This window comes from Histoplasma capsulatum, genomic scaffold (genome assembly GCF_000149585.1).
Source record: "Histoplasma capsulatum NAm1 scaffold_6 genomic scaffold, whole genome shotgun sequence".
In the NCBI taxonomy this organism is placed as follows: domain Eukaryota; kingdom Fungi; phylum Ascomycota; class Eurotiomycetes; order Onygenales; family Ajellomycetaceae; genus Histoplasma; species Histoplasma mississippiense.
This window is the reverse complement of record NW_001813977.1, coordinates 1,517,610-1,530,524: the sequence shown is the minus strand read 5'-3', so window position 1 is coordinate 1,530,524 and position 12,915 is coordinate 1,517,610. Positions and strand designations below refer to the sequence as shown.

The following is a 12,915-nucleotide window of genomic DNA, read 5'->3' as shown; positions in this document are numbered from 1 at the left end:
CAGCTTTTTTTTCTTCCACCTCCCCGTTTCTGTATGCGCCACGCCCTCCCATCTGCCACGGATGGAGAGATTAAAGCTTGCCATGGCAGCTGCTTTGTTTCCGTCATCGTGCTGTCTCTCCCATTCACTCCACTTATGATTCTCCTACGTTTTTTAAATTTCACTTCAGCGCCCAACGCCCTTTAGCCGCAATGTCCACGGATTTGTCGCACATATGGCTAGGTAATGAAATGCTCGCGTTTGCCAGCACGAGTAGTTATAGTTACCTGCACACAGTGCAACATGCTCTGTCAAGTCCGTACGCATAGCCTGGTAGAGACAGGGTGCGGTTGTCCCCTCGTCCTCTTGGGATGTAGAATAAATTGCCCAGAACTTATACAGAGGAGGAGGGAGAGGAGGGGAAGGGGGAGGGGGAGGGGGATAGACACGCATATATAAAATCAGTTCTTGAAAAGAAAATTTGAAAACTACTATGATATAACTGGAAAACTGGAAATATTGAAAGGTATAAGTTTATATTTGATAGGGCTAAAATCACAAACTCCAGAGAAAGGTCGTCCAATAGCAACCAGAGCAGAGGCATAGCTACGTAGGCACTGCAAACAGCTGATTAACAGGGCAAGGACATTTAAAGGATCAAAAATGTGTATGTAAATAAACAGGAGAAGCAAACCCATGTCGCAACCGAAGCCGTTCTAGTTAATAGTTTTGTGGATATTTGTGGATAAATGCTGGGGAGACTTTGGGGAAGAATGGAAGAAGGGACAGAACGCATGATGGAAGAGATTGCGGGTTTAGATAACGGATAAAATAAGGTGTAGTGCGACACGGGCCTGGGACGCAGTCAGAAGTAGGCTCGATAATAATAATAAAGTGTGCCAAAAAGAGCCTTGGGATATGCCAGGATATGACGGACTGCACACCATACCTTAGCATGGGTGTGGTTGGCCACAACTGACCACAGACGAGGGCTTCATATCGACGTTAACATAACGGGAAGGTGTTTCAGCCTGCGCGACCAAAAAACAAAATCAAAACAAAAAACAGAAAAAAAGAAAAAAAAGAAAAAAAACACGAGCTGTTTGAAACAGAATATGACAAACAGTACCCAGCAAGCAACACTCAAGCATGCAATTCATAAGACAATGCAGTAGTAAGAAGTTCATGTTCCCAAGTAACCGACAGCAGATAAAAATAAACCGAAGGGGTAAATAGGTAAAGATTTAAATAATGGAAAATAGAGGAAATAATAGGGAAACGAATATACATCTGGTTTAAACAAAATTAAAAAGGAAAGAAATCAAAAACAGAAAACTCCTTCCCTCGTTCGGTTAATTAGACCGCACTGTAGCCGCCTCGCGGTCCAGGACCTTGTACGGTGGTAACCACTTTCCGGCCCCAGTCTTTCAATATATAAGGGATATCGCGAATGGTATCGCCATGGGGAAGGAGATCCCAGCCACGAGCACCGTAGCGGTTGTAGTTCAACCAAGAGCCAAAAATGAGGTATGCAGAGGTGCACAGGAAGACACTGTAACGACGCATTGTTAGTTCCATTGCAATATCCAGAGAATTGATGACAATCGCAAGAAAACATCCAAGTATTCTATGGGAAAGTGGGCAAGGGAGAACTCGAGGGTTATATCAAGTGAGTACTCACATCACAATCAGCCAGGTGAAGAAGCCCCAGTGGGCAGCTTTTCCGCTTCCATCGTCCTCGAAGTCTTCACAAGCATACTTCGTTACCCAATCCAGTCTCAAAACAAACACATTATCAACCTGTCCGTAGCTCTTAAACCGAAGACTTTTCTCTTCGGCCTTTTTGTCATCATCTGGTTTACTATCTTTTTTATCATCGCCAGGTCCATCTTCATCGGCCAGGGTAGCCATCTTGCCAGCCCAATCGCCTTCCAAGCCGCTGCGCGAGCGATCACACGTCATTTCTACGACGGCCTGTTGATCATAGTCCCTGCCGTTAAAAGGATATTTCCCACCGTGGAGTTCGATCCGTAGCCCTTCATGCTGGGAATCGCTCGCTTTAAGCCGCGTAACCTTGGGATTGAGGTTCCTGCCAGAATTCTGGACAAATATACCCGCGATTGGAATAGCACCCAATAGTTTGTTGTCATCCGATGACCGTTGCACACCGCAGACTGAGGGAAGAAAACCGGTCAGCAAGAGGAAAATCAGCAACAAACCGGTGAAAATTAGGAAAATAAACGGTATAACCGACCCATTGTCCCTGATGGGCACTCCGTTTCTTTCAGCGGTTTGCATATGTCAATCGTGTATGTGGTATTGATGGTGGTTGGGGGATGTTCAACCACATGGTAGACGGAGTGAGGGCCAGCCAAAGGAGTTAGGGTCCATGATTTGCCGTCAGCAACGACGCGGTCACAATCTAATGTTACTCCAGATGTAAGGGCCGGAAAGAGAAGCAGAAGTGTAAGGTAATGAGCTTCTGCTTGTATCTTCATGGCGAGGTAATTTGTACGTGGATGGAACTTGAGAGTGATGGTAGGGTGGTCAGCTGCACTCGTGTGCCCTGTGAAGGCAGCCAAGAGGAGGACGACCACGGTAGCGCCAGCTTTCTTGTTCAAAAGATAGTTGGAGATGCCAGAGGTTAACAGGCTATTGCAGCGAATACTCGCGCGACTGAAAGGTTGGCAGTAGTCACCGTCCGCTTTTGGCCGAATTGAAGCTGCCTGCTTACAGAGCAGACTATCAACAAAAAGGGACTAGTGATGTGGCAGGCTGGTTATAGAGCACGTGACAACCTGACAAAGAACAAATTTCCACTTGCCGCTTGGACCTTCCACTGGTATATCGATGACGGCAAAGCTGATGAGTTTCACTCAGATCGGCTCTATTGAAGATCAAACGTCCAATCCATTGGTTACATCTTGCCCTATGCTCTCGCGCCTGCTCCCAGCTGTTTCTCCCCCTTGTCTTCTACACGATCAAACTGAAGATCACAACACTGTGATTGCCATTGCTCTGGTTCCAGCGCTCTAACCTGCATTTGCACGATGCACTCAAACTCTTGAGGTCAAGGATTGATCTGAGGCCCAGGGGGTCTACACTGCCTGTAACGAACATGCGCTATCCAAATTCCTGGCTCATCTCTCGGCTGGTAATGATGATGCATGGATTGGCCTACCACTCTCCTCTAGCCTTCTCAGAGCAAACAATACACCTTGACAATTCAATCATTTTCTTGTACTGGCATGGTGGCAGTCTCAAATACGTTTGAAAGAGGCTGCATCTTTGTCATTGAAGAACGAGGAGTGACAAGAGGAGGGGGAAAATGTATACTGAACCAGTTGACAAGGACATGATTTTTCATAAGAACAGGTGCTCATCTGTCACACCCAAAAACAAACAGTATCACAGTGTACTATATATAAGATTATTGAATTCGCAACTCATATATACTTAAATTTTCATTATAATTAAAACTCTAGCGGCTTTCTTGCTGTACTACAGAGTCAGAGCCAACTCAGCTAGAAAGAGGCTAAGCATACTAGGATAGTCTTAAATAGTCATTCATCAACAACTGCCAGTGCTGCTGCTGCTGTTGTTGCTGCTCATGATGATTACAGTGTTGAAAGTGGGTTAGTTCAGAAGAATGAAGTGGGCATAGGAAATACAGAGTGGAGGTGGTAGAGATATCTTGGTTCACACTTTCGTGCAGCTAGAATGTCCCTGTTTGGAGGGAGAACAATAAAGCGCAAGTAATGACAGATAGAGAGACCAGACCATTCGGTCTTCCAACATACTGAAAAAGATCATATACTACGAGGCTCAGATGGCATCGAGTGGTGCAGACAACAAATGGCACTAGTAGATCAGACATGCGAGAGTTGAATAATACACGGGCCATTTTAGTTAATTTTAGTTCATTTCTTGGCTCAAAGGCCGCTGGATCAAACTACTCACCCGCAGGGTGTTGAGCATCGCTGTGCAATACAATCCAAATAAACAAAACCTAATCCCCAGTAACATCTGTGACCATACCTGTGGCTTCTGTTTGTACGAATCTTCGACATCGTCCAATCTAATATCCCCGCACCTCATAAAAACTTGAACGTTATGATGCTACAGCGGCGTATGGTGCGAGCTTCTCTTTTCTGCGCTTTCACCCTACCAACGAACCCCAAACAATTTCCTTCCAGATGTTTCGTGGGCTTACGAATTCCATAGCTTTCAAAGGAGGACGAGGCAGCGGCGGGTGGCGATGAAACTGAGGTCCGACGTGAAGACCAGGAAAAAATCAATCGTTTCAGCAGATTGCACCAGCGGGAAACAATGCTAGAAGAGCAGCTAAAAACCAAGCATGTAGGTCTCTACTTTCTATTTTTTTTATTATTGTTTTCGAGTGAGATTATGTCTCTGTATTCTATGAATCGGAGCTATATCAGAATGTGCCTTCTGATTAATCATGATAACGTCACGTCTTTGGCCATTCTCTTGGAACCTGCATGCAAAATCTTCAAGTCGTGCACATATCTGCTCACAGTCTTTAAAGCCTGTGTCAGTGTTACAAATGTGTTCTTATCACCGAAAATTCTAGCGTCTATGTGTGATTGTATTGCTAATCCTGTGTCCACTATCATTTTTTGCATGCTACAGAAAGATAAAGAAGACCTTGAGGAGGTGTCTATGGAACTCGAACTTGCTGATGAGGACGAAAAGATACCGTATGTTACAATTGTTCCTTATTTCCCTTTATCTTGCTCATCTTGCCAGTATCCATTACTTCCCCTCAATAAGCTAACCTTCAAAAAACATAAAAATAAAGATATAAAATTGGAGACTCATTCATTTCCCTTCCCCTCTCGGAAGCACAATCTCTCCTCACAGCCGCCACGGAGCGAATTGACGATGAAGTCAGCAAGCTCGAAGAAAACTTAAGCGACGTGAGAGATGAGCTACAGCAGTTGAAGGTTGCGCTTTATGCGAGATTTGGCAGGAGTATTAACCTCGAGACTTAGAAATCGACGTTAAATTTTACTGGGCTTCCTGAAAATGTGGATTTTTCAAAGGATTCATAGCTGCCGTTGACCTCATGGCCGATTTATTTTCTTTTCATTTCCTTTCCATATATACTAAACTTACTTCAATCCAGCTTTAAGAACATCAGGATGTCAGAGTCAAGATCGGATTACTATGTATAAATTTGTATACATGTGAATATTCATGTTGCCTCCTGCAAATCCCGTAACAGTGAACCCTCTCCAAACCCTCCCTTCCACACCCAAACAAAACAAAGAAAAATATAGGAAATCGCTGAGGTATCTCGGATGCTAAGAAATATACAAAATCAAGAAGAGGGTATTTTTGGCTAACAGACGCAAAAGGATATAAGAAGTTTAACAGAAGAGAAACATAATGGGCATTGATATGTACATGTCATTAACTTAATATTTGACAAGCGTTGGATTGAAACCGGTAGGATTAGCCCAAGGGAGGGTGTTGCAGAAGGAAGATAGGCGAAGGCAGCGAGGGTGAGGGCATTCTCTCCGTCCATAAACACCCCGTCGACACCTAACAGCATTAGATAGATATATATATTTTCATCTTTCATTCGTGGAAAGTGCACGTGCGAGGAATGGGCTTCAGCGAACCCCGAAATCTGCAATGGTCAAGGAAGATGCGCCGCAATGCATAATCGATTCAGGGGATGGGTAAAACTCCGCAAAATGGCGATGCAAGGGATCGATTTCCTAACTACTAACCCCAATTACGTGTGTTCACAAAACGGGACGCAATACACAGCGGCTTTGCAAGTTGGGTGAGTCTCTATCCCGGTGACCACGTTTGGAGAATTTCGTCAGTTGTGATACCAAATTGCAATTGGAACACTGAAACACAATAAACAACATATGTCGAGGTTGACTGAAATTCAGTTGACATTCGATCATATAATGTTGGCAATTGTCATCAGTGAGTGACTAGTTGGACTATTGCGAACTGGACTGGTATTTTCGGGGGGACGATTGGAAGGCACATTTGGCCTAACAGGACCTGGAAATCGGGTTTCATTATCTTTTGTCTCAACAATGATGTTTTGTCGTTGTTCCGTTAGGAGGAACTGGATTGTCTGTTCAATCCATCCCCATCCCTCCCATTCCTTTTCTGGGACGTCCGGAGTAACACCATTTCGAACACCATCAACAAATTGCCTCCCAAGAGTGGACGCTTTCGATGAAGATGAGGATTGCGGTGGAGTAATGTCTGAAGGAGGTTCATTCTCGTTCGTTTGCCATATCCAGCTGCCACTTATTCGGCCTTGAAGATCGCCGGATACATACGCTATAATTTCCTCATCGTGATCTTGGTTTGTAACGCCGTTCCTCTGTGCCTTCTCCAGTAAAATTTTGAGGAAAAATGCAACATAGCGACCGCAAGCAGCATTTGCCGGTCTTCCATCGCCTATCGCAGCACTTACTTGGACGCAAACAAGGGCGCCAGCATAGTCACCCCGTAAAAGCAGAATTAGAGTACAGCGCCATATGTGACAACATAATATTGTTGTTGCTGCACCCGCTATAAAATACCTCCAATTAAAAGCAGCTTTCGCACTATTCGGAAAACGCATACATCGGGAGAGCAAGCAGGCAGTGTCACGGGCAATGGCTAGACAACGCCCAAGAGCGACGTGCCGTACCTCCATTGAGCTACGTGGAGAAAGGTTGTGGCGATGGAGAATAAGTCGAGTGTTCTGCAGAAATATAATGGGAGGTAGTGAACGAGGATCTAGGTAATGATTCGCTTCCATTCGGTAATCCAATGAGAACGTTTCCAAACACATCCTGAAATGTTGTTCGAACGCCTCTAATGTATCAACCGAGATCATCGGCGCCTTTAAACTCTTTGTTAGTTGAGATACGGCACGCATGACATGAGAGATGGCTAAGAGAAAGGTAGGCTTCTCGTCATGCGATAATGGGCCTCCGTCAGTAAGTTGTTCATTGGCGGAAGGAAGCTCAACGTCGCAATCTTCGTCATGTATCGTTAAAGGTCTGCCTGTTTCAATGACCACTAGTCTGGCACACGTACGATTAAACATTAGCTCAGGATCTAACATCTTACGCAAGTTGATACCGAGCTGACCTTTCCCACGCATACAAAGCCCACCAAACTCGTTTTCTCAGCTCAGCTTCCATTGATGAGCAGCCAGACTCAATGTGCAATCCTAGATCTTGGGCCATCTTCACAGCAGAGCCCAGCCAAACCCAACTAGCAGATTTCAAATTCGTTTCATACAAGAAGATGCTAATCAGCATCACAGTGCGAACTTGGTCTAGAGAAAACACGTCCTGCCAAACATCAATAAGACTGACGCTAGTTTGGAGGAAATCTTTCCCCTTTAGCACCAATTCTTGGTCAAGAGAATGTAAAGAGCCGCAAGCAAGCATTGCAAACACCATTGCCACCCATTCTCTAGGAGCTCCACTGAAAGAGCCAATGCGGGAGACACGATCGTTGTCACTCAGCAACGTCGGCCAGTGTACAATGGGAAACACGCGGTGCAAGTGGGAAAAATAATTTTCCAAGAGCGTGTCCACAATGGTTGCTGGAGGGAGAGAGGGCACATCCCGAGTCAGCAATATTTGAGGATGTGTAAATGGGGAAGCTGGTGGGAAGTCGATGAGTCCCTGGCCGTAAGTTCGCATTTTCCAACGAACGTGGGACGGTGGTGTATTGATGTTGGAGCTATTATTGAGGCGATGTGGGCGCTGTCCAACTTCCGGGATTCTTGGAGTATCCTCATGCAAATCAAAAACTGGATCCATCAAGCTGTCAATTTTAGGAATTCCTGAACGAAGCTGGCATAGCTGTTGTTTTGCTTGGATTAACTGCCGTTCGAGATCTTGAACCTGCCTACCCATGGATTAGTTCTGTAATTCAAAATGCAAATCTTATATACGGCAACTGACTTAATTGACGACATCCGCCTGTTAGTTTCCTTCGTGAACAAGCATCGCACATTTCGATTGGAGCATTCTGTACAACTGGAGGAATCTGAAGCATCGCACTATATCCATCCATAAACGTGTTTTGATCAGCAAAGTTCATGGATTTATCATCTGTACATGCCTTCGCGCTTTATAACTCGCAACATCCCGTACCTTTACTTTTCGTTCTCGACACGCATCGCAACTTGGGTCCTTCCGCCTTTGCCTATATGCTCTTTTATGAGGCTGCTGGTTGATGGCAACCATATGAAGTCCCGAGACAGCCTCATTTTGATGGCGATTTTCTGGAAACAACCCTGGGTTTTCTGCTGGCGAAGCCAACAAAGACTCCTGTGAATGAGGATATGTCATGGCTGGACGTGAATATTCCGGATCATGTTGCCCGGAGCCATATATCAGATGAGATATTTTCAATCCGTTTGACGCTCTGCTTGAAGCAGCTGAAGCGGTTGACCACAACTGAGGACCGGAAGGTAAGGATGATGACGACGGTGAGGAAACAGCTAGATAAGTATAGGGGCCACTGCTATTCGGAGCTTGGATCACGGGCAGTTGGTAATATGGATTTTGCATTTTTCTTCCCCTCACCTACGATTCTTCGTAGTTATAGCTATGGAAAGCGATACGATTCCAAAGAGATATTTCCTGGATAGATCGAAACAATCCAATAATTTCGCAGGTGCAAACATATCAATAGATCACTGATTAAAATGCATACAAACTTGCAACAGATCAAACTCAACGAGGAATACCGAACCAGGAATTTTTCTAGGTGGCTAACCCAGCATCTTAAAAGTGAAATACCTAATGTCTAGCTCTCTGAAACCTAGTTAACTTCGCGAATCCGCTACCACCGCCTGCTGGGACGATTGCAACGCAGAAGTCCAGGAGACTCTAGCTGCATGTTGAAGCGAGCAATAACCGATATATTTTCCAGCGCGGGAGCAATCAAAGGAATGGGCTAACCGGTTGATCCCTGGCTGAAAGCCGAAGTATGGCCCATATGGTGGATGACATGCGCCTGTCTCCCTTCGGAACGGTTCACCTTGACCTTCTGGGCTAAAGTCGCCTTAATTTAGCCGGACCCACCAGGGGTCAACCCCCAGGCCTTAGTAAAGAAGTGCGGTCTGTTACTGGCTGCACTGGTGCGAGCCTCTGAAGCCAAAGAAGAAGAAAAAAAACCCCAAGTACTGGCAGATAATGTAGCACAATTTGCTGGACGAGATCGAGGTGATTTAGATCATCTTCCAGTCACCCGAAGAAAGAATAATAAATCGTACCAAAACGGGAAGCAAAAGACATCAAATTTCTTACCCAACATTCACTAAACTGGTCAAACACATTTATTCAGGCTCCACACTTATTCTCTAACGGCAAACAGTATCCCTGTGTAGAATGGACCTTGGATAGGTCCAAGGATGTGATTGTGGGTTCGTAAAACCCGACCAAAAAAAATTTCAGCCACATTTCGAGATTTGCCCATAAATCACCACACAATCGGACATTATATTCAATGACTTTCTCAGAGAATTGCTCGGGGTCCTTTGAGCCATCTGCCATTTTAAAAATAAAATAAAAAAATGCGATTAATGGTGAGTTATTGCAACATGGATTGCAGCGGTGGTATGGGTTAAGGTCGAGGCCAGCACCCACAAAGGGTGGTCTTTGTGGGTTGTTGCGCGAGTGTAACTGCTGTTCATTCTTCGTACGTAGTAGTAGCCAGCACCCATCCTTTCCCATCTATTTTACGAAGACATCATCAATGATTTACAGCGCATGTGCCCGACTCCAGGCAGGGTATCCCGGTGCCTTCTCCAGAGATGACCATCCTGCAAACGATCGTTGGTGAGAATCAGGGAAGTCAGCTATCGCCGAATGTGGCCCAACGTGGCAGGCATTGAAATGGCTGTCAATTTAGGAGATCGACAAGCCAGGGGAAGCTGGTGGACGCTCCGCGTGTTTCACGGCAACCACATTGTTCGTGTGGATCGAATGGAGAACAACTCATCTGATTCGGGAGGATGTCCGGAATCCGAAGATAGTGTCAAGCCAGGTCCACTCGTTCACGAATAAAGTACGGAGTACTCTCCAAGCCGGAACATAATTGGGTTAGAGCCATCGTGGGATTCCTCTCTGGAATATCTAGGATTGGAAAGAGTATGGTTCCGAGCGTTGCTCTTCCGGTTGAAGACCGTGGATGAAGCCACGGACAGAAGGGAAACCAGAACAAACCCATGATGCCAACCAACAAATCAATGGAGGAGCTGCAGTGGGATGGCAAAATTGACGATGGAGTTTGCCATAATAATTGCTTGGCCATCCAGGCAGTCACATAACTCTCCATTCTTGATGGTACACGCAGCGTGAGTGATTTTCTGTGGACGTTCAACGCTGCGACTTGCGCTGGCTGCACCTAGAGCTGAAACCCCTGAGTCCCCACCAAAGTTACAGGGCCCAAAAATAGGAAGAATTTTACACTCAGATCATTATTCTGAATGCCTACCAACAGTCATCAAACTCGACCACGGTCCACCTTGTCCTGCGAGGCGCTTGGGCCTTTTGCGCCATGCACACGACCCCAGCTGTCAGCAGTGCGCAAACCATAATGTGAAACTGGCCGGATTTGCGGTTCTTCTGATGGATCCTGTATCCATTTAAACAAATCCGGACGAATGAGATTGTATAGTGATTACCCCAGATACGATGAGGAAACAAGCATACACTAAACGCAAGGTATCGAACATTATCTCAATAATGACTACAGAGGCTCCTGCGAAAAGTTTTGACTTGCGCTAATAATTTGAGCTGAAATACTGATACCGACGTTTAAGTATTGCTGTTCCAGCTCTTAATGAGAAGGATAGGGAGTCACAGGGGGGCTTATAGAGGCCAATCCTTCTAGCTTGCCCACTAGCTCACTGCCTAAATCCCAGGTAGTACTGCCTGGAGATTCCATATACTAGTAAGGATAATTCAGTGTAAATTTTTAGCGTGGGACAAAACTTTTCGCAGCGGCCTCTGTACCGAGTATTAAAATCCTCGGCCTAGCATTCATCGACTTGTCTACAATGCTGTTAGTTTCATTCGCTATTGGCTGGTTCCTCTCAACGCTCGCAGCCCTGCATCCAGAGGGGGCGGATAACCCGCTAAGACCATAACTTCCGTTCGCAACAATTAATTATTTCGGCATATGCCAGAATTTCATGAGGATCGGCACTTACTACGAAATTCTCCTGTTTGCTTAGGCCGCGTGACGCCAAGTCAAAAGGCGGCGCTGGAAAAAGTAAAGTCGATGCTCAGTTCAATCCGCGAAAAGTTGAGGGTGGAACTGCCTGTCATTGTCATCCACTGGAACCTCTTTTGTGAAGACAACTGACGAAAAGATTTTGAACCTATACTGGAAAATATAACCGGAGGGAGTATCATTACCAAGTGGAAACTTGTCCATGTTGGGTTTAGGGACCTCTTTAGTTGGATTTGTATGTTCCTATAGGTGATGGAGGAAGTAAAATGCCCATCCTTGATACTTCCTTGAATGCGTAAGTAGCAGATACAGGGCCTACTTTCTCGAAAAATGCAGGAGATAAGGCACATATCACGGCTGTCCCATGTTTGGCCCCGTTTCTTGGATCAAAACACGGAAATGATAAATAATCAGCCACATGAGAATCTTATCGACCCACCACGGATCATAACCGAAAAATGCCCAAGACACTTCATAGGTTAATGCAGATGGACTGAGAAGCTGGTACTGCTGGTCATCGTCATCTCGCATGGCTGAAAACCTTTCGAGCTGCGGGGTAGATATCCCACGGGGAAAAATAATTGGCAGTATTTTTCGCAGAATTATTTTGGTCCCATCTTTTCCATGTTAATCGAGCATGCAAATCTTCTTCTGGATCCACCCTAACCAGAGGAATCAATTTTGACCGGTAAATAATCATAATTCAGCGATGTCCCGTAAAGTAGCCGCGGCTCTTATTCGCATACGACGATTTGCGTCTGGTTCATCGTGTCTTGAAGAAGTGTTGTGATTTAAAATCATGTGGATCCTCACTTCTTCCAAACCCCCCATTATCCATGAGACTCTTACACCAAATTCACCACTAAGGCAGAATTTGAAAGACAGATTTTCCGTTCAGGCGCAGACATGTTCGGAAATGAACAATCGAAGCGAACCTTGCCGACCAGTAAGGAGTGGCATGACAGGGGGTTAATGGGGGGACAATTTCGAACCATGCCAGAAAGGCGGGGCAAAACGAGTTAAGAAGAGGTAAAAATCGCTTACCGCAAAGGATAGGTGTGTACTGGGTACGGAGCTTGTCGCTATCAAACCGATTATGAGAAGAGAGGGCTAAGAGCCATTGCTTCCGATTTGGCATTTGTTCTGTTCCATGCTTTGTGGTCCATTTTCGTTCGCACATGAAGTGAGCATCTCAACGCAATCTCGGCCCTCGCCTCGTACCCGGTCTGGGACGCGGACGGTCCGTGCGCGGACAACTGGACCGCACCAACTTCCTTGGTAAGACAAGTGGATACAAGCCCTGGATCAAGACGATAAAATTTGCCGAAGCTGGTGCTGCGCAGACATGTTGCATAATGTTTATATTTTATGGGCGCCAAACATGTCCTCATGCAAATTCAACACACCGCAAATGACAATGCTCTGGAGGTCAAGAACAAACAGAGTATTCTTCTCGCTTGTGCTTTCCCTGTAAAATCCTGGCTCATCCCTCCAATCTGCAAAATCACGAAAAATTTGGCAGAGCGAAAAGACTGGATGGCTCTGGCAAGGTTCGATAACTATCGATTCTCCAACTGGGGCTATGAGAATTCCCTGTCACTCGCACGAAGCCTAACTGCAAGGAGCGTCCGGGGGGGGGGGGGGGGGGGGGGGGGGAGAATAAAAAAAAACCTCTCTCCGACCAAAAGG

General features: G+C 45.6%; 4 protein-coding genes across 4 annotated transcripts; 1 reads left to right on the top strand and 3 right to left on the bottom strand.

Moving 5' to 3' along the window:
- Positions 1-1,335: 1,335 nt before the first annotated feature.
- On the bottom strand, positions 1,336-2,477 carry HCAG_06784 (predicted protein; the record flags this gene model as incomplete). The annotated part of the gene is made up of 3 exons (XM_001539129.1): positions 1,336-1,531; positions 1,661-2,153; positions 2,234-2,477. The coding sequence occupies 3 exons, from the start codon at positions 2,475-2,477 to the stop codon at positions 1,336-1,338; spliced, it is 933 nt and encodes a 310-aa protein (XP_001539179.1).
- A 1,831-nt stretch (positions 2,478-4,308) lies between these two features.
- On the top strand, positions 4,309-4,994 carry HCAG_06783 (predicted protein; the record flags this gene model as incomplete). The annotated part of the gene is made up of 3 exons (XM_001539128.1): positions 4,309-4,338; positions 4,633-4,700; positions 4,802-4,994. The coding sequence occupies 3 exons, from the start codon at positions 4,309-4,311 to the stop codon at positions 4,992-4,994; spliced, it is 291 nt and encodes a 96-aa protein (XP_001539178.1).
- Positions 4,995-5,920: 926 nt separating this feature from the next.
- HCAG_06782 (predicted protein) lies at positions 5,921-9,542 on the bottom strand (the record flags this gene model as incomplete). Its single annotated transcript, XM_001539127.1, has 9 exons — positions 5,921-6,549; positions 6,604-7,049; positions 7,096-7,242; positions 7,270-7,887; positions 7,994-8,028; positions 8,136-8,312; positions 8,764-8,786; positions 8,949-9,041; positions 9,473-9,542. 9 exons carry the CDS (start codon positions 9,540-9,542, stop codon positions 5,921-5,923), a joined length of 2,238 nt encoding a protein of 745 aa, XP_001539177.1.
- Positions 9,543-11,577: 2,035 nt separating this feature from the next.
- HCAG_06781 (predicted protein) lies at positions 11,578-11,757 on the bottom strand (the record flags this gene model as incomplete). The annotated part of the gene is made up of 1 exon (XM_001539126.1): positions 11,578-11,757. One exon carries the CDS (start codon positions 11,755-11,757, stop codon positions 11,578-11,580), a length of 180 nt encoding a protein of 59 aa, XP_001539176.1.
- Between the last annotated feature and the right edge of the window lie 1,158 nt (positions 11,758-12,915).